At 52.5% G+C, this 25,266-nt stretch overlaps 13 protein-coding genes and 1 non-coding gene across 14 annotated transcripts; 6 read left to right on the top strand and 8 right to left on the bottom strand.

The window, feature by feature from the left end:
• Positions 1-2,696: 2,696 nt before the first annotated feature.
• Positions 2,697-3,798, top strand: K452DRAFT_202007 (uncharacterized protein; the record flags this gene model as incomplete). The annotated part of the gene is made up of 5 exons (XM_033536051.1): positions 2,697-2,900; positions 2,953-2,989; positions 3,038-3,108; positions 3,160-3,563; positions 3,639-3,798. Coding segments are annotated over 5 exons (876 nt in total), but the record flags the coding sequence as incomplete, so codon positions are not given.
• Positions 3,799-4,684: 886 nt separating this feature from the next.
• On the bottom strand, positions 4,685-5,380 carry K452DRAFT_127240 (uncharacterized protein). Its single transcript, XM_033535248.1, has one exon. The coding sequence runs from the start codon at positions 5,290-5,292 to the stop codon at positions 4,786-4,788; it is 507 nt and encodes a 168-aa protein (XP_033392397.1). The 5' UTR covers positions 5,293-5,380; the 3' UTR covers positions 4,685-4,785.
• An 89-nt stretch (positions 5,381-5,469) lies between these two features.
• Positions 5,470-7,259, bottom strand: K452DRAFT_237078 (uncharacterized protein; the record flags this gene model as incomplete). The annotated part of the gene is made up of 3 exons (XM_033537558.1): positions 5,470-6,653; positions 6,700-7,072; positions 7,131-7,259. 3 exons carry the CDS (start codon positions 7,257-7,259, stop codon positions 5,470-5,472), a joined length of 1,686 nt encoding a protein of 561 aa, XP_033392396.1.
• A 660-nt stretch (positions 7,260-7,919) lies between these two features.
• On the bottom strand, positions 7,920-8,482 carry K452DRAFT_237064 (uncharacterized protein; the record flags this gene model as incomplete). The annotated part of the gene is made up of 2 exons (XM_033537557.1): positions 7,920-8,378; positions 8,441-8,482. 2 exons carry the CDS (start codon positions 8,480-8,482, stop codon positions 7,920-7,922), a joined length of 501 nt encoding a protein of 166 aa, XP_033392395.1.
• Positions 8,483-8,549: 67 nt separating this feature from the next.
• K452DRAFT_292194 (uncharacterized protein) lies at positions 8,550-10,299 on the top strand. The gene has a single exon (XM_033541324.1). It carries the CDS (start codon positions 8,710-8,712, stop codon positions 9,853-9,855), a length of 1,146 nt encoding a protein of 381 aa, XP_033392394.1. The 5' UTR covers positions 8,550-8,709; the 3' UTR covers positions 9,856-10,299.
• Positions 10,300-10,320: 21 nt separating this feature from the next.
• Positions 10,321-12,557, top strand: K452DRAFT_258728 (uncharacterized protein). The gene is made up of 2 exons (XM_033538477.1): positions 10,321-10,632; positions 10,701-12,557. Exons 1-2 carry the CDS (start codon positions 10,461-10,463, stop codon positions 12,425-12,427), a joined length of 1,899 nt encoding a protein of 632 aa, XP_033392393.1. The 5' UTR covers positions 10,321-10,460; the 3' UTR covers positions 12,428-12,557.
• A 791-nt stretch (positions 12,558-13,348) lies between these two features.
• K452DRAFT_237096 (uncharacterized protein) lies at positions 13,349-13,813 on the top strand (the record flags this gene model as incomplete). The annotated part of the gene is made up of 2 exons (XM_033537561.1): positions 13,349-13,663; positions 13,712-13,813. 2 exons carry the CDS (start codon positions 13,349-13,351, stop codon positions 13,811-13,813), a joined length of 417 nt encoding a protein of 138 aa, XP_033392392.1.
• A 1,635-nt stretch (positions 13,814-15,448) lies between these two features.
• On the top strand, positions 15,449-15,970 carry K452DRAFT_312959 (uncharacterized protein; the record flags this gene model as incomplete). Its single annotated transcript, XM_033543606.1, has 1 exon — positions 15,449-15,970. One exon carries the CDS (start codon positions 15,449-15,451, stop codon positions 15,968-15,970), a length of 522 nt encoding a protein of 173 aa, XP_033392391.1.
• A 47-nt stretch (positions 15,971-16,017) lies between these two features.
• On the bottom strand, positions 16,018-16,126 carry K452DRAFT_t153. Its single transcript has one exon. It is a non-coding gene; the product is annotated as a tRNA-Ile (tRNA).
• Positions 16,127-16,837: 711 nt separating this feature from the next.
• On the bottom strand, positions 16,838-17,898 carry K452DRAFT_362364 (uncharacterized protein; the record flags this gene model as incomplete). Its single annotated transcript, XM_033546492.1, has 3 exons — positions 16,838-17,431; positions 17,480-17,725; positions 17,790-17,898. 3 exons carry the CDS (start codon positions 17,896-17,898, stop codon positions 17,109-17,111), a joined length of 678 nt encoding a protein of 225 aa, XP_033392390.1. The 3' UTR covers positions 16,838-17,108.
• Positions 17,899-18,093: 195 nt separating this feature from the next.
• On the bottom strand, positions 18,094-19,688 carry K452DRAFT_127179 (uncharacterized protein). The gene is made up of 3 exons (XM_033535247.1): positions 19,535-19,688; positions 18,788-19,473; positions 18,094-18,720 (listed from the first exon to the last, which is right to left on the bottom strand). Exons 2-3 carry the CDS (start codon positions 19,370-19,372, stop codon positions 18,352-18,354), a joined length of 954 nt encoding a protein of 317 aa, XP_033392389.1. The 5' UTR covers positions 19,373-19,473; positions 19,535-19,688; the 3' UTR covers positions 18,094-18,351.
• K452DRAFT_127178 (uncharacterized protein) lies at positions 19,689-20,704 on the bottom strand. Its single transcript, XM_033535246.1, has 2 exons — positions 20,120-20,704; positions 19,689-20,059 (listed from the first exon to the last, which is right to left on the bottom strand). The coding sequence occupies exons 1-2, from the start codon at positions 20,611-20,613 to the stop codon at positions 19,945-19,947; spliced, it is 609 nt and encodes a 202-aa protein (XP_033392388.1). The 5' UTR covers positions 20,614-20,704; the 3' UTR covers positions 19,689-19,944.
• Positions 20,406-22,226, bottom strand: K452DRAFT_353837 (uncharacterized protein; the record flags this gene model as incomplete). The annotated part of the gene is made up of 4 exons (XM_033545850.1): positions 20,406-21,357; positions 21,467-21,539; positions 21,561-22,151; positions 22,205-22,226. 4 exons carry the CDS (start codon positions 22,224-22,226, stop codon positions 20,727-20,729), a joined length of 1,317 nt encoding a protein of 438 aa, XP_033392387.1. The 3' UTR covers positions 20,406-20,726.
• A 1,242-nt stretch (positions 22,227-23,468) lies between these two features.
• On the top strand, positions 23,469-24,549 carry K452DRAFT_127136 (uncharacterized protein). Its single transcript, XM_033535244.1, has one exon. The coding sequence runs from the start codon at positions 23,576-23,578 to the stop codon at positions 24,377-24,379; it is 804 nt and encodes a 267-aa protein (XP_033392386.1). The 5' UTR covers positions 23,469-23,575; the 3' UTR covers positions 24,380-24,549.
• The last annotated feature ends 717 nt before the right edge of the window (positions 24,550-25,266 follow it).

Raw genomic sequence — 25,266 nt, 5'->3', positions numbered from 1 at the left:
GAGCTGAATGGCATTGATCTCAACCGACAGTTTACGGAAAGAACGAGAACCCTTCTACTAGCGGTGAAGGATCGGCGTCAAGCGACAAGGAAAAGGTGCTCAGAAAGGCAAGATCTCAGTGTGAAAGTGAAGTGGCTCGCACTTTGGCAAACAAAACCTTTTCAACCATGTATGTATTCGCCATACCTTTGCCCCTGTTACCGAGCTCACTTTTCCAAACTATGTGACTGGCTTCGGTCTGATCTTCATTGCTTGGCATTAACCAAGATTTTTCATAGTATACTGACGTCGGCAGCCGACAAATTAGAGCAATAAATCTTTCGTGAGGTGGAGTTTAACAATCACATGCCAAACAATGCCGAGGCTGGCTCAAGACCACGTTCCCATGAAATCCTAACGGGTAAGGCGCCGAATAATTTGCCCACCACCTCTAGATATCTTACCCATCCCACGTAATGATATACCTATAAAACTATATAATATACTTTCTACTCTTAGATCGTTTATACCTCTATACCTTTAAAGAACACTTCAGACCTCGTGTTTATTTTTCCTATTATATCTTTCTAAATATTATTACACCGTATATCTTTTTATTTTTATGTAGATATATGGTGCCTACTAGCTGTACTATTATACTCTAATTACAACTACCTAAGAAGTACTCTGTACGTACCATAGATTTTACTCAACGTGTAGTTGAGGGATGGTCAAAATTTCTAGAAGGGGCGGGCAAGTTATCCGGGCCAACAAGGAAATGTCCAAGTAGAGCGGTGCTGTTTTATAGTAGGCTCGGGTTTTTGACTCGCTGTACGTAGGAAATTCTTAAATTTCATATGCAGGTGAATCCAACGTAGTAGAGACAAACACTGATTGCGTAATCTGATAGAACTGCACAAAATGTCGACCATTCACAGTCTACAAAGTCAAGGTGGTACCGAACTGCCTTCCAAAGACTGTTAGTTCTCCCTGTAAAAGTTAATTTCATTGGACACTCGGAAAAATCCAATGCTACTTCTCAAGAGGGTGGAAAGGAATAACGATGAACTTAATCCAAGACCTCGAATGCCGCACCGCACAGACGACTGCAGGGCAGAATGCCGTCATGTGATGGTGACCTAGAGTAGTACACGAAAAAGCACAGGAACAAAACGAGACACATTAACGCTGTGCAACAACGCTGCGATCGTACGATGCCATACGGCGCACACGCTACACTATCATCGAAGCAGCGATCGAGGTTACCACAATGTCAGCTTGTGTCATTCCCGGCATCCAAGGCTTGATATCGGATGTGACTTCCATGTCAAAGATCTCCGGCTGCTTTGCAGAGCCGGCTCGGAGCGGACCTGGCAACCCGCAGCTCCTGGCGATGCAGTGGGGATCTTTTCCACTGCCGTCTTCCTGTAGAGGAGACGAATCTCAAGTAAGCAAAAGAAGGGTCAGCTTTAGAAAACCATGTACCAGCGGAACGTCTCCTATCATGTCATTTGCCCGATCCATTGTTCTTCCGGGTAGCCACTGGATGTCAAGCACGATCGAGGGTTCGGAACAAAATCTGCGCAATGGATGCCTCTATGCAACCTAAAAGAGGGGCATGGATTGCCATGCGTCGGGGAAATTTGCCGATCGTGCTGCATTCCGCTTGCTGTGGGAGATCCGTCAAGGGGCTGAGCGTGTGTACTACATGAGACTGTCCAATCAGCGGAGCGGAATCCATATCTTCAACATTCGAATGAGCGGCGCGGTGTCGAATGCCGAATTAATCATGGGTGGCTTATATATACGGTTCTAGGTTCAGCAAGAGTAGTTTTTTGTGGCAAGGTGCTTTACTTCCTTACATAGTAGTTGACCGGCAACTCAACAATACTCGGATCTCTCCAGACAGCGTTTAGCATTTGGTGTTGGCCCCTAGACTATCCACAACCGCATACGGAAGTAGAATCTGTTACAGCTCAGAAATTCTTCTAATATGTTAAAGTGACATTTTACTTAGTCCTCAGGCTCAACTTGTCAAGTGTTGATGAAAGCGGAATTACGCCACTGTTGGAAAGTTTGATCAGCAGCAAAGTTTTCCCGAGGGCTTAACATTAGCGTGAATAGCTCTTGCATTCCTTGCTATTTCCTCATAATGCACGTGCAATGAAGGATTGGGCTTGCCTGAGACGATGCAGTGAGGAAATAAGCCGCCAAGGCGGCAAGATTGGTAAGGCGTGCCGTGTTTGACGGCGGCTGACGGCTTCAAGTTTGCGCTAAACGGTACACCAAATTCAGCTTTTCATGTCGCTCAACGGTACTTTGGGCATGGAATAGGCGTCTCTGAATCATAAGCAGACTTGAGGCCAGAATGTGGTAGAATCCGCCATCAACCGCATCCCCGGCTCTTCAGCTGGCTTCACTTTGAGGACAAAACCGGTGAGAGTCTGACGATGGCCCTATGCAAGCCTCCCAGTGCACAGTACGCAGGTATCGTGCAGCCGGTTTCAAACCGTGCACGCGGTTGTACCACACCATGCAAGGCAGCGGCAGTGACACAAAAGAGTTTGTACCTCTGGACTCCGTGCTTCTCACATATCATCTCGGTTGCAGCCTCTGTCTTGGACTCGACTTCCCCTCGCCCCTCGAACAGGACCTTCTCTCGTCGCCTTGCGTCTGTCTTTTCACCCATGCGGTCATAGACGGAATCCGCCATGCCTGGTGGTACAGAGCCTCCGTTGTCGCTTGTTTCTGCATGGCAGACAGATTCATATCCTCATGGAATACGAAGAAATTGGGGTTTGGTCGTTTTCACCATCATCTTGTTCACCTTGACCGTTTCAGCCGTCGCCGCTAGGTTTTGGGTGAGGTTTTTTGTGCAACGGAACCCCGGAATAGACGACGCGCTTATTGTGGCTGCTTTGGTATGGCATGTTCTCGTATCTTCAATCTATTCGCTTTTATTGACTTCTGCAGCTTCCAATCACAGGTCTTGCCATTGCAACATGCCTTGGTATGCATTCTTTCAACATTCTTCAGGGATGTACTGATAGCAATACAGCTGGTCGGCTGTATGGATTTGACCGCCATATCTGGGATTTACCGCCAGATTTGGCCGTTCAGAGTCGACAGGTCTGAGCCAGCATTCACTCCTTATTCAACTTAAGCATTAACAAGCTGCAGATTCACATGGTAATAGCCGCTATGTACATGGTGAGCACCGGTCTCACGAAAATATCCATTCTCTGCTTCTACCGCCGCATGGAGGTTGGTATCATCAAAAATTGGTTTCTGTATACCGTTTGGACCGCCATAGCTTTCGTGTTCGCCTACATGTCCGCCTTCCTCTTGACGTTATTCTTTGGTTGCAGGCCAACGAGCTCCTATTGGAACAAGGTAGATCCTTCCTGGGCAAAAACACACCAGTACCACTGCTTGGATGAGGGCGCCAACATGCTGGTCGCATGTGTAGTATGCATAGTGCAGGACTTTATCGTATTTGTCTTGCCACTGCTATTGCTGAGGAAACTGGAAACTTCAAGGCGGCAAAAAATTGCTCTTGCGGTGATTTTCGGGGTGGGTTTCTTGTAAGTGTTATTGATTTCTTTGCATCCGACGTAATGGAGTTCACTATGTGCAAAGCTGACAGTGTTATGGTCTAGGCTCTGTATAACCAGTATCCTTCGTATCGTCTTCATATACAACATTTTCTACCGCACCTACGACACAACCTGGGCTGCAACTCCTGCATACGTCGTCACGGCTATAGAAGCACACCTAGCCACCATTTGCGCCAGCGCACCCGCACTTAAGTTCTTCTTCCGCAGCGTATTCTCCACCTCGAGATGCGACGCTGCTGGCCACAGTTCTGACCCCAGCAAGTCACACATGCGTGGCTCGTCCAACCCGCACACTACAAGGACCAGCAACTGTAGGTGGAGCATGCGGCAACACTATGCGCTCAGTGGTTTGTGCCCGCGGAACGCGACTGGGCACAGCACAACCGTGGCCAGCGCGTGCGAAGCGGACAGAGATACGGATTTGGACATGTCGGGGATTAAAGTTGCGCGCGAGGTGGATGTCGTTGTGGAGGATAGGAGGGGCAGTGAGGAAGAGTCGATGGACCAGCTTGCCGGCCGCAGCGAGCGCAGCTCTGAGGAATTGCGTCCCGGGACCGGGCCTTGGGTTGGTGGGTGGCGACGGTTTTCAAGGGGTGTGCGTGATGGACGTGCGGGGTCTGATAACTCTTTAGTTGATGTCGAGAATGCTCCTGGGCAAGGGATTCGAGGCTGGAGAGGCAGTGGGTAAAATTGTGGGTTCGGTGAGGCAACTTGATTTCTTTGCGTTTCTATTGATGGTAGGGGCCACAACGCCCTCTCATTTCCGTCACTATATAACGGTATGAGGTATTTTTGTCGAGACTGGATTCGATCTGGTAGCAGATAGGTACAGTTACAACTACAGGTATTGCTATTCGTTTCCGTAGTAGTGATAACCGTCTTAACTACATATAAAGCAAAGTCGACCATACCCACAACGCACTCCTTTGGCAGTTATATCAAGTTACACCACACCAATACGTAGCCTTTAATACCTACAGAAATTAAAAAGGCAGGAGGGCATAAAGGTACGTACAAGGACACAAATAAAAAAACATACGAAAGACGAGAGTATTCCAAAAAGGTACGAAACCAAAAAGCATACAAAAATACGAATATATTCAAGAGGGTACAAAGACAAGAACTCATAAAAACGCTAGGGTATCTTATAATCGTATAAATGTCTTCCACAAGCGGTACGGCAACCCCATCAAATCCCCCCGCAAGCAACCCAGCACACGCCCTCCAAAGCACTTCTTACGAAGACGCAGCTTCTCCACTCGCAGCTACACATGCCGCTTACGGGGCCACGCATGTGTACTGTTGTACTTTCATCTAGACTTCTGAGAGCGGTTGGTGCGGAAACGGAGAAGTGTGGATGAAGTGCGTGAAGTGGTGCGAGTGTGCGATTACAATGATCTACCTGTTTATGTATGTGTGTGTGTATGTGTGTGTATATGTGTGCTTGCAAGACCTGTGTCTCCGCCTCGGGAGTGCTGTTCCTGCGAGAAGGGAAGTGGGAGAGAGGGAGGTGGTTGGGTGAGTGAGAGAGAATGGGGCAAGCCAGCCGGGTGCAAGCAAGCAAGCAAGCAAGCAAGCAAGCAAGCAAGCAAGCAAGCAAGCTCTTCCTACCTTGCCTTGCTGAAGCCAACGCCAACGACAACGACCCTAAGAGCTCAGACGACAGACTAGGATAAGAGAGTGTCATTATCGTCATCGTCGTCACTTCATAGGTGCCTAGGTAGCTACTAGGTAGGAAGGATTAGAAGGCACCGGCACCAGCAGCCGCAGCATTACCACCGCACCCCTCGCCCTCCTCTTCCCCACGCACCCTTCCTCTTTCCTACCCACCCACCCCCACCCCCACCTCCACCCCGATCTCCACCTCACACGACTAATAAATCAACTGCTTCAACCACCACTTGCAGCGCTCATTCGCGGCAGGGTCCACCGCCTCCTTAATGCCACTAACGCCCAAGCGCTCGACATTCGCGCCAGCGCCAAACATCCTAAAGACGGGCACGCCAGGGACGAGGGAGGAGGGCGTGCCCGTCTCGGCAAACGTCATGATAAAGTCCTGCAGGGCGTGCGCAACCGTCACGTTCGTGTCCAGGGGCACGAAGCTGGCCGCCGCCGGCCCGCCAGGCGTGTAGTAAGTGTAGGGGACGTCCTGGCCGTGGATGGCGGGCGGGATGGCGAAGAGGTAGGCGTAGGTCTGGTTGTCGAAGGCCCAGTCCAGCGCCGCGGCGTTGCACGTGAAGCCCGCCTCTGCGAGCGTGAGCGCCGCGCGCTGGATCTCGTCGCGGTAGCCATAGCTGCCGTCGAAGACGGCCGGGTACAGCGTGTTGACGATGTAGTCGATGATGGTGCTCTTGGCGCTCGGCACCAGGTCCTTGACAAACGTGAGATAGCCGTCCGAGTCCGTCAGTGGCGGCGCGAACAGCAGCCCCTCGTTCTCGTTGTGCCCGACCAACAGCGTCACGTTTTGGTCGAACTGCCCGTGGTTGAGCAGCGTCTTGGGATCCGCGGGCACAAAGTTGCCGTCGACCTGCGGGCCGTAGGTGAATTGTCCGTAGTCGGAATTGGCGACCTGGAGGGCGTTGGCGGCGATCAGGGCCTTTGAGGGCAGCTTCCGGACTTCGTCGAGCGTCGAGACGTTGAGTAGGGAGAGGAACTCTTGGAAGGTGGTTTCCTGCTTCTCGGGTGATGCTGAGGGGAACCAGCCCGCGGACTGCGGGATCGCTTGTTGGAAAGGCGCTGCCTCGCGGCCACCCCACGCGGTAATCTGGTGCATGATGGACCCGCCACCCGCGGATTCTCCAAATACGGTAACCCGGTCCTTGTCACCTCCGAACAGGTGGATGTTGTCCTGCACCCACTTGAGAGCCAGGCGCTGATCGTACAGCGCCGCGTTCGCGGTACCGTCTTCCTGGAAAGTAGGTCCTGCAAGCCAGCCGAACGCGCCAAGACGGTAGTTCATGGCGACGTAGATGGCGCCGTCCGAATAGCTGCCCTTGCCGCGGGAGAGGAGCTCGATGGGGTTTCCGGAAATCTTGTTACCTCCAGTGTAGCCTCCACCTGATAATCATTAGCATAATTCGACAAATTCTTCCGTAGTGCTTACCATAGATCCAGACGAGCACTGGTGCGCCGGTGCCATTCTTGGCGTTGTCGTAAACCTGCTGGGGCACAATAACATCCAAGAACAAGCAGTCTTCGTTCTCTCTGGGATCCCTGGTAAGAGTGTAGTTGGAGATTATTGCCGGCGATACAGTACGGCTAACGTTCTTAAGGGTTCCACTGATCAAGTACTGAGGAAGCCATTGCGCAGCAACCAGATTCCACGCAGGATCGGCCTGAGGACATACCCTTCCGTCTGAGCCATCGTGAACGACCGACCTGTCGGTCTTGGGGGGCTGAGGCTCCCTGAAACGCAAATCCCCAGTGGGAGGCTGAGCATAACGGATGTTGGAGAAATTGTAATATCCCGCAGTTTGCTAGAGGTTTGTGAGCACGCGCGTCTTGTGGTGAGGAAAGGATTCTCGGGTGGCTTACGTTGAAAGCAGCGGCGCGGTACAGCTCGTAGCCCAAATCGACGACGGGTAGAACGGCAGAAGAATTAGTCGGCGCAGCGAAGGCGCCTGAAACCAGCGAGAGGGAAGCTAGCGCTCCTAGCGACCGCATGGTGAAGCGCATCATTACTCGCGCGAGGCGGACGACAGGTATATGATTAGAGATAGAAGGAAAGGAATAGCACACAAAAAATCACAAAAAGAGGAGAGAAGAGGAGAACGGGTTGACTTTAAACAGCATGAACAGGCATGACCTGAATAGTACCGGGTGATGAGGAATCCGAACAGGTGGTGGCTGCCCGAGTAGGCCACGGCGTGGACGGTGCTCAGCCCACATGCTTAGTCTGGACCGCTTCGGGCGTTAGTCAAGGTCTCAGAAGGGCATTGGTGAGAGAAGGACGAGCGGGGGAGGTTGGCAACGGCGGTGACGGGCTGGGAAAAGGCGCAGTCGGCAGAGGACCCGCGGGTATGGTCGATCCGCGGCTTTTACCCATGTCAAAGAGCGATTGGCGAGACAAACACGGCGAAGGATCGCGCGGGGTCGAAGATGTTGGAAAGTGACAGGCGGCACCAGGCTGACGCTAGATCCCGACGTCACCGGCCCGGAGGCGCAAACAATCTCCGGCCCTTCATGCTGAACTCTTGGCACCTCCTCCAAGACATCAATCTTTTTTGCGTGAAACGCATGTTTGAGCCGCAGCACCGTCGCTCTCGGGTATACCCACTTAACGCCAATCCCCCCAAAAAGCTAAAAAGAAACAAATCCTTCCGCTCATGGCCGCCTGACCCCCACGATCCGCTCATCAAGCAGAGCCACCAGCCGTTCTTTTTCGCCCACTGCCTCGGCGCGCTCAGCCTCCACCTCGCGCAGCTGACGGTCTAGCTCCGCCATGCGGTCCACCTGCTCGCGCTCGCTCGACCCAATCCCCGGAAGCCGGTCGATCAGCGCCCCGATGCGCGCCATGTTTAGCACCACGTCCTGCGCGATCTCGTGCTGCGTCGCCGTGAAGGAGGGATCGGGGGGCGGAGAGCGGGGTCGCTCCGTCAGGGCCCCGGCCGCTCCGCCCGCGTCGGCCACGTTGCCAGGCTGTTGCTGACCGTCGCCGCCGGATTGGTTCGCGTTATTGCTGCTATTCAGGTCGCGGTCGGCGTCGTGTGGCTGGCCGGGAATGTCGGCGTAGGGGTGGCGCGTTGACGTGTAGACCAGGCTGGCGTAGAATTGCTGGAGGAGCTGATGGTGCGCGCGTCAGCATGACATGACATAAGATGCGCTGGCAGGGGCGGCGGACGTACAATGTCCAAGGCATCCTGCAGCTGGGTAAGTATGTCTGCCATTGTGAGAGACGAGGCTGGTTGAGAGGTGTGCTGGAGCTGGAGGAGCTGCGGGCGTCGATCGGTGAAGCTGCAGCTTTCAGGGCCGCCGAGGTTTTGCCAGTCGCCGTCCACGATGGAATTTCTTTTGCCATTTGCGTTCCATTGTCTGCCCACCGCTGCTTGTCTGGTCGCAGGAAAGCTATGGACGCCTGCTCTCCTCGGCCCCAGTCCTTCGTCCCCACGTTGTCATGATCCCTCTCCTCCTGCGACGCCCGCTCCGGAGCCCTTTCCGCATCCTCTGTCTCTCCTCCGTGCGCGCCGCCTCTACCAAGACCAAGACCTCAACCCGCTCCAAGAAAGAGGCCAAAGATGACAAGCCTAATCCCATAATAACCCCCGGCTCCGAAAACCACAATGACCTTCCCTCCTTCCTCGCCTACGCCGAACGCGTCGGCCTTACCTCCGAGAAGACCGTCTACGTCGGCACACACTACGAATACATAGTTGCACAGTCGCTGGCCCGACTGGGCTTCGGCCTCGTACGCACTGGACGCGCATCCGACTTTGGCATCGACCTGCTCGGCACATGGACGCTACACATCCCCCGCAACAGCAACGAGGCCACCGATCCTCCGCCTCCCCCGAAACCAAAGACGAAACGACGCTCCGCTGCGAAACCGCCCCCGCACGACCAACAGATCCTGCGCGTGCTCATACAATGCAAGAACACGAACATCGCCCCGGGCCCCAAACACATTCGCGAATTGGAGGGAGCGTTCACGGGCGCGCCGGCGGCTTGGCGCTCCGCGGGCGACTTTCTCGGCCTGCTCGCGTGCACGCAGAAGGCGACGCGTGGCGTGATTGACGCGCTGGCGCGCAGCCGCTGGCCCATGGGCTTTTTGAAGGTGAATCCGGGCGACGGCCGCGTCGAGCAGTTCGTCTGGAACCCGAGCGCGCGCCAGCGCGGCCTCGAGGGCTTGGGCGTCACGCTCAGGTATCTGCCACAGGTGGGGGACGGGGCCGACGCGCGAGTGCGTACGGATGTGGCGTTGACGTGGGAGGGGCGCAAGCTAGCGTATGCGCACGTGGAGGGGCCTGGGGCGCTGGAGGAGGAGTTGAGGGAGGAATTGAGTGAGGGAAAGGCTGGAACTAAGGCTGCGGCCGATGTGGCGGGCGAGGATGCTGCGTCGACTGAAGCCGCTGCTGCTAACACCAATTCTGATAGTCAGGCTGATGGTGTAGCCGCCGCTGCAGGAGGAGCCACTCCAGGAGAAGACGCTCCCGCGCCGGCTGACGCAGAAGCAGAAGCAGAAAACGCAGAGCCCCCTCCCCCACCCAAAAAGCGCCGCGGCCGCCCGCCCAAGAAGCGCGAACCGGAAGCCGATCCGGCCTGATCGAGGCACGCAGCGCAGCCACTTCCCATACCGTGTCTCCCGCGCACGTCACCGATGCCCGAGTGTTCCGCATAGAGATGATGCTCTGTCCGGCGTCCTGGTCTGCTCTACGTCTGCTGTGGATGTGGGTGGAGGGACGCATGAGGAGCGGGCAGGTCGCTGGTGTGCAATGCATATGTATGCACGTGGGTTGAGGAGGTTGTTTGTCAGTATGAGGAACTTTACTTCACGTCAAGCTCCCTTCTGGTCAATCGGTCCTTCACATGTGTTTATATCTGATCCTTGCACAATAAGATATTACTGGGCACATCTATTGGACAATCCGAAATCCTGATACATCGGACTTGACGAGGCTGCGGGGTAAGCCCAGAGCTGCGCCGCAATTTTATGGATATAACTACGCAATGCCGAGCCTGTTGAGAGCTAGACACAAAACGATGAAGCCATATTCTTGTCTTACCTACCAGCAGCTATCAAGATTATCAGATTTCTTTGCTCCAGAATATGATGATGTTGAATATCCTCAGGGGCCGGAGATTACTCTACCACCATTCAACTATGTACACGACTGCGCAAAAAACGGGTGCCAGCTTTGCACTATTTTAATGATTACGGCGGATGCCTCCCACATGCCTCCACAATCACTACAGTATAACCCTATGAAGCTTCGGCGAGCCGCCCTCGACCCGCGCCAAGGCGTATGTTTGTTTATTGGCGATTCTATACTCGGTAATGACATTTCAATGACATACTTTTATCGCGTGCCAGGATCGTGGTGTAAGTATAAGCTCTAATAAATTCTGGGCTAATAAAATGCTGTTTATACTTACACTTGTTACCGTTAGGCACACTTCCTCCAGCTCAGCTGGAGAAAATGAATGATGAGCTTCAAGTGATGCGAATGTGGCTCTACGATTGCCTTCACAATCATTCAGACTGCAAACGCAATGAGCAGAGCCAAACGCCAGCCAGGCTTCTTGACTTGAAGGCATTTGGGCCCTCAACGGATATCAAGCTTGTGGAAACCAGCCGCGAACAAGATTGTTCTACTTATGTGGCTTTGAGCCATTGCTGGGGATATCCTTCGAAACAACCAATCCGGACTACTCTGGAGACACTGGCGCAGCGCAAAGAGCGCATCGATTATGAAAAACTATCGAAAACTTTCCAAGATGCTGTCACCACCACAAGAGATCTCGGAGAACGGTATCTTTGGATTGATTCCCTATGCATCATACAAGACGACGCGCAAGACTGGGAAAGAGAAGCCTCCAACATGCCTGCAGTTTACGGCGGCTCGTTGTGCACTCTCGCTGCCTTAAGCTCACAAGACGGCTCTGAAGGCTGCCGTGTTAATGGCGGCAACAATAGCACGAAAAAGAGACTTCGATATGTCGACGTTGCCCTCAAGGACCGTGTCATTCGCTTCTTTGAGAATAAGCCGCGTCAGTGGCGCAAAGAATACGGAGACAATCCATACCATCATGGGAAGTTTGGTGACAATCCTCTACGGGGCAGAGCATGGACACTTCAAGAGAGAGAATTATCCCAAAGGAGCATTCATTTTTCGCGCAACATGCTGCTATGGGAATGCGCGACGACCAAAGGGACCATGGAGCTCCCTTGGCAAGAGATAGAAATCCAAAGTACGGACAACCCCTCACCATGGCCAATTCGCAACGACCTTTCCGAAACCGCAGCAGATGATGGAGCAGAAGTTGGCCGAGACGGATGGTACAGCACCGTGGAGGAGTATTCGTCCAGGTTCCTGACCAAAGAGACGGATAAGCTGCCCGCGCTTTCCGGGCTCGCTTTCAAGTATTCCAGAAACCACGACCCTGGCCAGTACAGCGCTGGCATCTGGACACGGCACATGCCCGGAGCCCTGTTGTGGAAGACGCGGCCGCGCCATTCCCCCACTGATGTAAAAACTCGCTTGTACGCGGCGTTCCATCCGCGCAGGCCAATGTCGTACAGAGCTCCCAGCTGGGCCTGGACGCCTCTGGATGCCATTGTGTCGTATGAAAGCCAACGGCTTGGTGCTCAGGGTTCAAGGCCAGAGTTAGACCGTGCTGAATGCGATTTCGGAAGCTTCAAAGTTCTCGACTTACGCACAGAGCTTGCTGCTAATGATCCTTTCGGGTCGATCGCTTCTGCTGAGTTGCAGGTAGAGGGGTGCATTGCGCCGGCCAGATTCAGCTTCGAGGCCCCCGACGGCTGCAAAGCTCCGGATAATCCTGATGACGGTTGGGGGTGGATCTTGGGTCGGGATGGGTCTGCAGCGGGTATTTTTTACCCCGATATCAGCACAGAGATGCAGTTCTTGGACGAAATCTTTTGCGTGAGTTGTCGTGGAGAGCCCGAATGGCCTGATGAACGTTTGATTCCCTCCGAGCTGCAAGAGCTGGTTTTCAAGTGGTTGTCTCCAGATACTAAACATGATCTGGTCATGGGTCTTGCCCTTCTACCGGAGCTGAACAGTGTATGTACGTATCGAAGAGTAGGGTTGATTCGTTGGGTCAAGAGGTCGTTGTTCGCGGATGTCCAGCCTACTAGAGTAACGCTTATCTAGGATAGTAGTGGAATTGTTGGGCATCTAATCTAGCATTTGGATGACAATCCATACATCAGGATTGAAGAGCGTTTTCATATTCCCATGGCGGATGATACTCCGTAGAAACGAAAGAATGTCAAATCACCCTGAATTCAAATATCATCTCACTTGCCAATAGTGTATAGGTATGCTTACGGTACCTTTAAAACGCTCCCTACAGGTCACTCCATAGGTGGGTCTAGAGGCTATGTTCGCGGTTGGCGATCTTATTCACGAGGGACAGCGAGATCTTGTCAGCTCTCCCCACAGATTACTCCGTAGGTAGATGTTAAGGCCACTTTCACGGTTGGATGAGTTGCTTACGATGGGCATGTAGATTTTGAGACTGTCGGTTGCCAAATGGTGTACATGTACGAAGATAAAATATATAACATATTACGGTACTTTGTAAGTACACGATAGTGCAAAAGTATAAAGGTACTAAGATATCCCGTAGAGATATAAGAGTATAAAAGCGTCCCGTATGGGTATATGAGTATGGACGTGGAATAATACAAAACTAAGTCGTACCTACATTGACGTCGTATATCCACAGTCATCCATAATTTACATCTTCGAGAGGTCTTATTATCGTCTCATGCATATATGGATTATAACTTCGGCAAAAGTTGTAAGGGTCTGTTGGGAGGATTCAGCTGCTGACGGTAGGGCTAGTCCGTTTACAATGTACTACGTTGTCTAGCTTGTTTCAAAGTAGCACAGTGAGAAGATAAGATTTCAGATGAAAAGCGGGGTTTCAGGGAATCCTTCTTATAAAAGACTCATAATCGAGAAGGTTCTATTCGATACCTACCGCAATTTATTAGCAGCTTCTTTTCCCAGACAAACCAAAGAACAACCATTTCCAAGATGTCAAAAGAAGAACTACCAATCCCCAAAATGTCATCCGACAACCTCATTACCTACCGCGGGAACTGCCATTGCGGACAAGTCAAATTCACTGCTGCCTTGCGAGACATCCGAACATACCCCATCATCCGCTGCAACTGCTCCATCTGCACCAAGAACGGCTATCTGCTGGTTTACCCCAAGCGCGAAAACGTCAAGTTCATTTCAGGCGAGGACTCTCTCTCGGACTACCTCTTTGCGACAAAGACCAAGCCGCACAGGTTTTGCAGAAATTGCGGGACAAGTATTCTTATCGACTTTGAGAAAGCCGACGTCGAGGCTCTGAGGTCAATTTTTGCTGTCAACGTATGTATTGGGAATCTGTAATTGCGTTCATTGCTTACCGTGCGGCAGTTGAGGACATTCGTGGACATTGAAGACGTTATGAACGAGCTGCAGTTCCGGGATGTTGACGGCAAAAGCAAATGTAACCCGCCTTATCAAGTGCCGTTTTGAACTGGTTTGGGGAAATCCCGGTGTGAGTTCAAGGAAAATCATTCAGTAGGTTAGCTCCGTTTAGTGTTTAGCGAATCAATACAAGTTGTTTTTCAAATGAACGTACCATGATAGGAGTAATCCTAGACTACGCCCCTTCCCATGAGAGCCTCAGCCAGAGCTTAAGAATCCTATTCATACGTCCATTGAAGACGTCCAGCACGTTTCAGTTCCTTCTTATCACCGAACACAATTCTCCCAACATCGTCCTCCGGCTTCGAGTCTTGTATTTACACCCATTTATCCCGCAAAAGTTTGGCGCGATCTTTAGCCCCAAGCGAACTGCCTCCAATTGGCTCACTAATGAACGGCGAGTGGCGTGTAAGCCCAGAAACGCCGCCAAAGATATCTGGAACTCTGATGATGCAGTGCAAGGCTATGGTGACAAGGATGCAGACAGTGAGGACGGCGATGGCAGCGAAGTACAGTGCGAGCCAACCAAATTGGACTCTGTACATCAGTGGAGTGAGCTATCTTCATGTGCCATTTTTGAGTCGTCAAAAGCTTGTCACGATTGACTTCTAACCTAGAAACAAAAAGTAGTATTACCAGAAGCAATGCCTGAGGTAAGGCATGCCTCAATGTGGAAGGCGTTGCCTCGTCCAAAGTCATTAGCGACGTTGGCCATGCTTTGAAAAAGCTCTGTTGTTGTTTGTCTAGAAGTGTTCCACTGGACAGCGTGATGAGTGCCGCTAAATAGAACACATTCCCCACTCGGAGGAGGGTTTAGGGGCCATTGGCAAGACCGAAACAAGAATTGGTGTCTCCATCCACAGGTCTGACATCTGCGGCAAGTGAATGCGGTGAAGACGGAAGCGCCACTTGGATAACAATTCAGAGAAGGATGCATACTTGGCTGCATATCTCTCCTAAACCACCAATCAGCCGCAATGTACCTACAACGAATCATCGATCAGTTGTGGACTCGGACGTTTGCGAGGCACAGTTGATTTAGTGATATCCGCGCATAGGCGCAGAGTTATGGATATATTCAGACCTACTATAAATGCTAATCGTCGATCGGACAGCAATCAAACCAAGTCATAGGAAAACATGACCGAGGAAATACAAGAACCATGTTTACCCTACTGCGAGATAGATGTCCCGGCAATACTTGGAGCTGCGGGTGAGCGGTATATAATCGGTCGAGACTAATTCGACTACGCCCCGCTAGACTTTCCGACGGCTATACAGGAAGCATGCCACCCATACTGCGAAGTGGTTGTTCCGGCAACATGTAGAGCTGCGGAAAAGCTGCGAGAGCGCGTCATGCAATCCGGTCGGGACGTACTCGAACGCGCTTCGCTGTAGTCGCAACTAAGGGACCAACTGCTGTTTAGCACCCCATCTCTTCTCATTATTATCATATTCCCCAAAAGGCCGCCGTCCCGCTGCAGCACAGAGACAGCGACAACGACAGCGACAGCTGACAGCTGACAACCCGATGAGTGTCCAGACCCCAATTTATGTCGCCAGGAAGTCTGCCGGTACCGGACGACTGCCCCCGCCTTGTAGTCGCTATGTATTTCCCGTCAGGCCAACAAGGCCGGAACACATGTTGCTCGATCAACTCGCGGTCGCTGTGAGCATCCCGTTATGGGAGACCAGGGAGAACGCTCGGAAAGCATGCATGCTCAACCAACCTGTAGCCACAACGCGCACCTCGTCAGCCAGAACACCCACTCCCCCGACGGGCTGAAGAAGTGCTTCGAGAAGATGCGCATGCTTGCCGTCAGAGTCATGAAGAAGCGCTACGGTCAAACGTGCATGTACTCAACCCGTGGGCTGAAGAAGTGCTTGGAACAGACGCGCATGGGTGCCATCAGACCAATTGGACGCCCAATCGGCTCCATCATAACCAGTATTCGACAACTCCACGTAGCGGGTGTGCACATCGTTCGACAGCATCAAAACGTTAACCTCAACGTTGGTGTTAGGTTGTCACGACCACAGCAGCCGAAGAGAGAAAGACGGGCGGGAGGGAAGGCACGCATCGCGACCAACCCACCTTCCCACTCCCACGGAACCCCGCACCCCTCCGCTCCTTCCCTCCCCTCCCTCGCTTTCGCGCCGCCCCGACCCCAGCCCCGCCAAGAAATTATTTTTTTCCGAAAATAAAATAAAGCAAAAGAAAATTAATTCAAAAGATAAAAAGCAAAAGAAAATGGTCACTACGAGGGTCGAACTCGCGACCTTGGCGTTTAACAGTTTGGAAGCTCTTTTGAAGATCCCAAGTTATTAGCACCACGCTCTAACCAACTGAGCTAAGCGACCGGTCTTTGTTGGAGAACCGGTTTGGCAAGTGTAACTATATCGTAGGCGTTTAAAGAAGGCGCAGTGGTCGTTGTCCCGCCAAGACCTACACCACGCCCAGCCGCGACGGGCAGGGAAGGTGCGATCAGGGAAATGCACGTGAGATCTCATCCCACGCAACAAGCGCGGTGGGGGCCGGCGCTTGCTTGCCCTTCGTATTCACGGCATGTCGCAGATGTTCGGAGCACTACATGGATTTCAGAGCTAAAAGAACGAACCCTATCTAGTAGATTCCGTAAAGCAAAGAAAGTCAGAGACTGTATAGCTGAACTCTACCTGGAAGCTATGACAAACAAAGCAAAGAGAGCAATCGTGGCTGAGTATGCTCACAACCCGTGCGAAACAATCAGGAGAACCAGCCAGGTGATTTGAACACTGATGAGACCATGCCAGTCGGCAAACTGCTTGAACAAAGGCGACAAAGCTGTCTCCAGGCGCCAAGCTTGAGCAATCTCCTTGGCTCTGTCGAGAGTCACTCTGATCCTGCTGTTGTTGTTCACCGATGAGGCAGAAGAAGATTTATTGTTATTCGAGAAAGGATGAGGCAGCGCTGCCGACTAAGCGAGACTAACTACAAGAGGTAAGCGCCAAGCTACATCAGGAAAGAGGGCTCTGCCTGCACAACAGTTGTTTTTGGTGTGCACACCCTGTTTGCGTGCGTTGATGAATTACGCCCTTAGTAATGCTACTCTATGCTTGCAGTATAGCGTGCCTTCTGACAAACAATCGGTATGAAGCTCAAAGAAGAGTAACACCATCCCGCTGGTGTCGAGGCTGTAGTCGCTCTTGGAGACGATGACTACAACCGACGAGGTGCCACTCTGCTTGTTAACTTTCCCAGACCGGAATTTGATACTAGCACGGATTGACGTTCTAGTGTTCTCGACTGAACAGGTAGTGCCGGGGGAAATGTCTGGCATCATGCTGGACTTCATGTAGCCCTTTATTCTGACCCAAAAGCAAGGGTCGTCCTTCGCAGCAGCTGAAGACTTCTGGACCTTCGACGGTATGCCGTCATGTGTGCTGCTCGCCGGTCTCTTGGTTGGAACCAATGCAGCAAAGTAATCTGTGTGCGGCTGTCGTGGCTGTATCTGCTGGCTGACTTTGCGTTCGCTTTCGTGGCAGCGCCCTTCGAGCCGTTCGCTGCATTGAGTCTCGAAGCCGGAGCAGGCTTGGTCTTTCCTGTGCCGCTTCTCAAAACCGGACCAGGGTCGGTGTCGGCCGGGGCAACTATCGAGACCGGAGCAAAGTCGGGATTGTTCTGTTCTGTTTCCAATATTAGTATTAACGGAGGAAGATACATTAGCGACTCACGTTGCTTGGTTGTCGCAAGCCCTGACGCCAAAAGGTGTCTAGTGATTGCCTGCACTCCAACCTTCTGGACATCCCTCGCATGGAACCCATCGACAAAGAAGGTGTGGTCCGTCAAAGAATGCTTTACATCGTCGACCAAACCTGGCTCGGTGGGAACCGAAGTCAAATCTTCCGAAGTTACAATTGCTGCCCTGGTGGAGTCTTTCGAATCGTTGCATGAATGATCATCCGAACGATCTTTTTGCTCTGCCCAGTATCAGTAACAATGCCCAACCGGAATTGCAGTGGGTGTAGTCGCGTCGCCTCTTACCCGTAATCTTCTCCATACCCCGAATATGACGCCAGCATTGTGGTCTTGCTGTCCAGGCGGAGCGCTCACGAATGTGGTGCATCTGTTTCTTCTTGCGAGTCTTCGCCATTGTCTGTCAGAAGATCGAGTGGATGTAAGTATGAGTGATAAAGGTTCGGTGCGAGGGAGGACTCTTGGGTCATGTCATACATAGAAGGAAAATGTCATGTCGAGTTATTAATTCGTGGTGCCTTAGCGGCCTTCGGGGCAGGTGCGAATGGGTGCTCATGGCGTCGGGAGTGTCGACGGCTGCTACTTCCTGAAATGGGTGCGCCTGCCTCACGCTCCTTGCAACATACATGAAAACTCTCCAACCCAACGCGCGCAAAAACCGAAGACTACATAGCTAGAGGCGGATCTGTAGAGAAGGATTGTATTTTGAGACCATAGGCCTATGAAAGCAAATGTTAGCATACGGAGTATGCATACCTAGAACTACCTAATCGCCATTAGGCTTCCGCAACAAAGGTGAGTTCGCCGGTATCAGCTAGGAGAGTAGCGGCGTCTAGACACTCGTTGGCATTCATAGGAACCAGAATGAGCATGAGCGCCTTTTTCGCGAGCTCAGGATCACCCGCCAGGTGGAAGTCATGCGTGCCGTGGTCAAATCCTTCCGGGTAGACGAACGATCCTCCTGGGAGAGGAACATTACCACGAAGGTACTCGTCACCTGAACCAAGGATTCCGAGTTTCTGAATGTCCTCGAAGACAAACCCGGCCTGTGCGGACAGGACGAGACAGCGCCGGACGGCAATCTCACTCTCTGTGAAGATGACGTGGGGGGAGGGAGGTACTGAGTCATAGGGACCCCGTACTTGGAAGGAATTTCAATACTGATTAAGTGTTTGTCACACTCTTCCATAGTGGTATCGATCAAGAGGTCGACGAATTTCTAAGCAAGAAATTAGTATCAAACTTCTAGTTATCGGTGTGACCATCAGTGTAACCATCAGGCTTACGTCTTGCTCCTCAGTGTTCAGGAGTTGGTAGACAGCACTGCAGCTCTCCGAGTTCTTCCAACTTCTTAAAGAAGGACTCCAGGGCTCCGAGCCAATGCCCTCGATGATTCTTCCAAATCGTGTACCGAGGCTAAGCTTCTGTTCAGTCGAAGAAGTCGTCGGCAGGGGCATCCGGGTCAGGGCTCTCGTATGGGTCACGGCTTTCGTACGGATCACGGCCTTTGTGCCGATCACGGCGCTCGTACTCATCGAGGTCCTCGTACGGGTCACGGCCTTCGTACGGATCAAGATCTTCAGAAGGGTCTCGATCCTCATATCCATCACTGCCTTTGTACGCGTCAGGGTCCTCGTACGGATCAAGGTCTTCGTACGGACCACTGTCTTCGGACGGGTCGCGATTCTTGTGATCTTTGTACCGATCAGGGACTTCGTAGGGGTCACGATCGTCGTACGGATCAGGGTCTTCGTACGGATCAAGGTCTTCGGACGGGTCGCGAGCCTCGTGCGGGTCGACACCCTCAGATTCTTCGTCAGAATCGCGGGGGACAGTCGAATCCTCGGCACCCTCTCCAGTAGCATCGTCATCGACAATGCTTAGTAATCTACGGGGCGACTTGTCATCCGCGTCAGGAGCGTCAATTCCTTGCTTGCTGAGGACTTGAGTGAAATAGCGACCGGCTTTCATGCTAAGAAAATGTTATAATTAGAAAAGAAAAAGAGGGAGGGAGAGAAATGTCTTATACTTACCGCATTGCCTTCCATTTGATGTCTGCATTGTGAAGCATAACCTCCTGCTCCTCGGTAGTAGAATTCAAGAAGTCCTTGTGCTTCTTGATTCTGTTCCTGTAAGTAGTCTTTGACACACGGTCTGCATGCTTGGCCTTCTCTATGGCAGCTGTAATCGGCTCCGTAGTTCTGATCCTTTCCGTCCTCGCCCTAGACTTCTGCGTGTTTAGATTTGACGAATAGGCTCTGGTGGATGAACCTGACTTCTTTTCCATGGCTTCTTCCTTGGAGGTAGATGCTAGTCCTTCCTCCACCTCTTCCCTTGATAAAGGAAGGGGTGGCTCATCCTTCTTCTCCTTGGGATCCATGGGAGCAAGAGAAGCAGCAACGATATTTATGGAGGTGTCCGAGTGAAAACAAAGACTGATAATCTATCTGGTAATCACGATCACGCTGTCGAGGAGGTCGAGGTGGCCTGGTGTAGAAAGTGTGCTCTCAGCTAAGGTGTCGGTGGTGAAACTGACGAGGAAAGTACTGGTAGTGAGTCTTCACTAGTGAGTTAGCATAGGTAGTGGAGGAGCTGTTAGCACTGGGGTCGACAATTACCTTGATGTGATGTCACCTTTAGTAGGCGACAGAGATGAGGCGCGCAGCGGGTGGAAGTTGTCGGGTAGTCGGCTGGGAGAGAGCTGAAGGTGAAGGTCGCTCGCGGCGTAGCTGCCAACACCAGGCCTGATGGTTAGCCTGATTAATAGGCTGGTTAATAGGCGACAGAGCTGGGGCGCGGTGTAGTTGAGAGGAGGAAGGTCAGTGGAGGAGAAAGGTGGAGGAAGAAGGTGGAGGAGGGGAAGGTCGAGGGCGGAAGGTCGAGGGCGGAAGGTGGTGGAAGGTTGGCGGAGGAAGGTAGGTAGGTGGCGGTAGAAAGTCGGCGGTGGAGGTGAGGTGGAGGAGTAAAGATGAGGTGGAAGTTCGGCGGTGGAAGGTCGGTCGAGGAGTAAAGGTGAGGTAGAGGAGTAAAAGCGAGGACAGGCGTGTGGTCGAAGTAGGAAATCGCGGGGTGTTCGTGTGAGAGGAAGTAAAGGTGAGGTCTCGGGTTCCATGAGCAGAAAGCTATTGCTCTCTACCTACGATTTAGTGAAGGAGCGAGGACCTTTCAACTACCAGTGAAGTAAATCCGAGTCTGAAACACCCGAGCTCTTTCTGAGTCGACGTTCTAGTTCCCCAGCCTCTCCGTAATATTACCCAACAACCCCTCCGTAAACCGCCAGACAAGGCTCGAATCATGCGCCTCAAACGCCGCCCCCGTCCACCAGGTATCCCAGTGCCCCTGCAGCGCCTTCAAATCGCGATAAAACCCTGCCCTAACATCCTCAACACCAACCATAAACTCATACGGGCTATGATTCGAAAACGCAACCAAGCTCACGGCCTCCGTCCCATTCTCAGCGCCGCCCTCCAGCGAGCCGGCCTTCAGCGTCCGCTCCACCGTAGCCAGGACATCGGCCTTTACCGCCTCGTCGCTCAAGCATTGCCCCTGGGGCCCGCCGTACGTGAACGAGAAGTACCCCGGCGCGCCCTGCGCCGGCGACCAGCCGTACACGCTCGGCAGCCGCGGGAGGTGGAACGGCTGCTCGGGCGCGGCGTTGCGCACGCTGGTGGACGGCAGGCCCGACGCATGCATCACCCCCGCCCAGTACGTGTTGGAGCGGAAACGGGAGAAGAGGGCGCGCTCGCGAGCGGAGGGGCAGAGCGGCTCGACGACGGCGTTGTAGGATGGCGGCGCCGTGATGAGGAGTTGTTTGGCGCGGAGGTGGGTAGTGTTTTTGGGGCCGCGCACAATGAGGCTGGGGAAATGTTAGTGTTGGAAAGAAGAAGAAGGTTCTGGGCTCGCGTCGTTGTGGCTACTCACTGCATATAGCCGTCCTTGTCCTTGCTCTCTCAGTCCGCCCGTACAACCGTAGACTCGTACCATACATCGCCTTGAAACTCTTCTTCCCCGCGGCTGTAAACCTCGCTATTGTTGCCTCTATAGGTCGTCAAAAAAAACCCTCTTGTAGCGCGTCCAGCAATTCCAGCCCAAAGTATTTCGCGACGTAGAGCGTTGGGACGGCCAAAATATCGCCAAAGCCCTGGCTGTACTGCGCGATCAGCCACACCGCGTCATCAAGCCGGTACTTCTCGACGAAGGCGCCAAACGGGATCAGCAGATCCTCGGGCACTGGGTCCGGCAAATTGAACCCCTCCCTGAGATAAGGGTATTTAGCAAGCTGAGCGCCATAGGCCTGCAGCGCAAGCGACGGGTCGGGCTGAGTGTAGTTTTTGTCGACCTCGCCAGTGCGCAGGTCGATAGATGTACCCTGATCGGCGGCATAGCTGAACTCGGTAAGGGGTATGCCAAAGTGCTCGAAGAAACGCTCAACCAGGGGCCAGTTGTGGTACACCATGACACCGTAGTCGATTGGCACGCCCTGCGGTGTTATGTATGTCTCTGTGTGCCCGCCTAGTCGAGCTTTTTTCTCGATGATGGCAACGCTGTAGTTAAGTTCACGTAGGCGCCAGGCAGCATACGTGCCACTGGCACCGCCGCCAATAATTGCCACGTCGCGAGTCACCCAGTTGGACGTGCAATCGGAATGCTCTGACTCCGCGAAAGTTGCGCTGACAATGGCGCAGAGGAAACAGGTGATGTACCCGAGAAATTCGAATCGGACATGAATTGTAGTAGTTTCAGGAAGACTTGAAGATAAAGAGAGAGAATGTGATGGGGAAGCGATGTGGATAGAAAAGTGTATTCAGCGTGCTGTGGGATAAATAGTACCATAAGGCACCCGAAGGAAGTCATCAGGACAGAAAAAGAAACATCAACCTCCACCATGAGGCTGAACCACTGGATCAAATTTTGTTATTGCGGTTAGACGGACCCGAAAAATCAATGAGTAGGCTGAGACGCGGAATTGTTGCGCTGTCTACTCGGGAGTACGTCGTTATTTTGAGAGCAGTCCTTTGTTATTGTAGTAGCTTTGAAATGAAAACACATACCGCGAGATTCATATAAGAAATCATTTGTTGATGAAATGTAAACCGCAAGCTGAATCGTCTAATGGATACTCTCAATAATCTCAATGATAGCAGTTCTACTTTACCTTTCTAGTCGCTCCTGAGCTGGTTTTCCACAAGCCAAGTCCGGGCGCGCTCGAGGCTGAAGAAGCAGGAGCTTTGGTTAACCAGACACCGAGGTGATATGTCATTCGGATGCTGACGAAAAGCCACCAGCGACCCGAGTTGCGTCTGCAGCACGCTATTGGTGAGATGCAGATCTTGTAGTTAAGAAGCCCATCAGCCCACCAGCCTTATAGCTAGGATCCTCAGTCACCTGTTCTGATTGTGGCTGGCCATATTCTGCAAGACAAGAGGCTGCAACCTGGACTTGACATATCGTGGCATGGTGGCTGGACGTCAATCGGCCAATATCCGTACAAAGACAGGAGCTGCGATAATTGCCTTTCTTGGCAATTTAGGCTAGTTGTTGTTGCTATGACAGCGATAAGGTTCTAAGGCCGACGAATCAAGCCCGCAAAACCCACTTCAGCGGCACACCACACTTCGATATCTCAAGCGTGCATGAAGTCCCGTGATCTCTTTCTGGCATTCCTGAGAATCATATGACGTGCTTTCGTTACTTTTCAACGCCAATGCATCATCTTTGGCTTTTGATTTCAGACCATCAACCTAACCTTTGTGTGGACGGTGGGCGGCAACAACAGCATCACATGGTCTTCTCGCTCCGCACACAAAGGTGCTTTGTTCCACTCGCGAGGATACAGTCGCGGCGCATGTCGTCGATATGATCGCCTCATATCAACCGTCATATCCGTTCCCATCAAAAGCAGTATGGGAGGCCGCCGGTGCGGTACTTGGCCCTCATCCTTGGATACGATTGTGAAGGTGAGATCGACACACGATGAGGATCAGCAGATGCTTATGCTGACGGTTACTGTGCCACGAGCAGATCGCGATGCGCCGATCTTATATTCATAAGCCCAAGGGTCCCGTATCGGCTGAATGAAAAAGACGGTGTGTGGCATGACAAACACTCAGGGGAAAGCCAGGGTTGGAGCAGTTGGACTTCGTTTTCATCGAAATCCTGGTAGCCTCATCTCTTTAACACCTCCATTCTCCAGCAGTGTCGCTCACCGCTCAAGAGGATGTTCTCCACTCGAGACCGTGCTGCACACGCATCGTCCTAGCGGCAGCAAATTTAGGACCAGACGCGTCTTGCGTTTCTCGTGTTTTGAAGACTGGATTCCAGGTACCGGGAACGACTGCTGCGCAGCGATCTTGCCTTTTAAAGAAGGTCGTATCGCAACAACGTCGCGAAACATCGTATGCCCTCGCACGAAACAGAACACGAAGAGCCGCACCACACCACGAGCCTGGGGGCCGTGCGCGTCGAAAGCTTCGAGAAACATCGTCAGCCTCGGAAAGCGATGCCCCCGGATAGGCCCCCCCACACAAGCCCACATCTTCAAAGTTATCACGCCGCGATGGCGAAAAATGCGAAACGATCGCTGCCCGCAAGGACCGAGTGTCAACTATAACCGAGACCGGATTCCGAACGGCTTCGTATTCCGCGAAATGAGACGATTCGTATTCGCCGGCCGACGTCATTGTTGCCAATGGCAAAGATGCAATATGTCCTTGAAGACTATCGCACCAGCATTGCGATCTTCTGTGCCTCGTTTAGCCGTTCAGTCCGAGCTTTCGAGCTCTTTCATCACCGGTTGGCGGCGGTCGCTTGAGGATTTGAAGCGAAGGAACGACGTTTCCGCAGATAAAGAAAGATTCCGGTCGATAAGGCAGGATTGAACTTACCGGATCCGGACTCGCGTGTTCAACGTCGCTTGGAGTATTTGTAACGTCCGTCGCCGTGAAGAGAGTTACCATGAAGCGAGATGGTGATATTTGTACGGAGTAGAAGAAGAGGCCTAGTTAAGGTGTATAGAGTGTGTGTGTGCTCTAAGAGCTTTTCACCCATATCCAGGAATCGGACTAAGAGCTAGGCAAGGAGTACTCCGTAGGGACTGCTTGCGTCGTCTCCTGTCTCGCTCGACGGCGGATTTCGGTTCGCGATGACGGACGTTACTGTACAGTCAAGACTGATTACGCCATTTGAGCTGGTCAGCAATATCTCATCATCGAAAGCGGTCATCGACAAGTCCGGCTAGGTTTTATGGGGTCGTTTGTACACCTTGACCGTATAAAGTGAGAAACTTTATACGGAGTAGGAACAGTCACGCCGAAGGGGAACCGGACTGCACTACGAATATGAAGCCGGTCCAGTAGGTGACCAGATTTCTGTCTTCCTTCCTGGTTGCCACAGAGGAACGAGAGGAATCGGTCGTCTAGTTTGTTGTCCGTCGGCTTCGTGGCATCAAACCAGTGCCTCCGTTCCATGGGCCGGTAGCGGTCTTGAATAAGACGAGGTACCATCTCTCTGCTATTCCCCGACCATTCCCTAATGATATCACAGATTATTGTGGCGTGGTCGTCTGATACAGCATCGATGGACTCGTGGCTCCATGGCAAACTCGGTTTTGTGCGAGGTGTTGGCTTGAATGACGGTGGACAAGAAAGAGGTAGTGCAACACATCGAAGAGGGTGCAAGGGTGTAGAAGAATGGCGCAGCGTGACCGAGGGAGGATTGTCGCGTTGATGTGTGGGCGGACAAGAGGGCGAACGAGCAGGCCATGCGC

Source organism: Aplosporella prunicola (genome assembly GCF_010093885.1).
Source record: "Aplosporella prunicola CBS 121167 unplaced genomic scaffold K452scaffold_41, whole genome shotgun sequence".
Lineage (NCBI taxonomy): Eukaryota > Fungi > Ascomycota > Dothideomycetes > Botryosphaeriales > Aplosporellaceae > Aplosporella > Aplosporella prunicola.
Note: the sequence above shows the minus strand (reverse complement) of the source record. Positions and strands in the feature narration are given on the sequence as shown.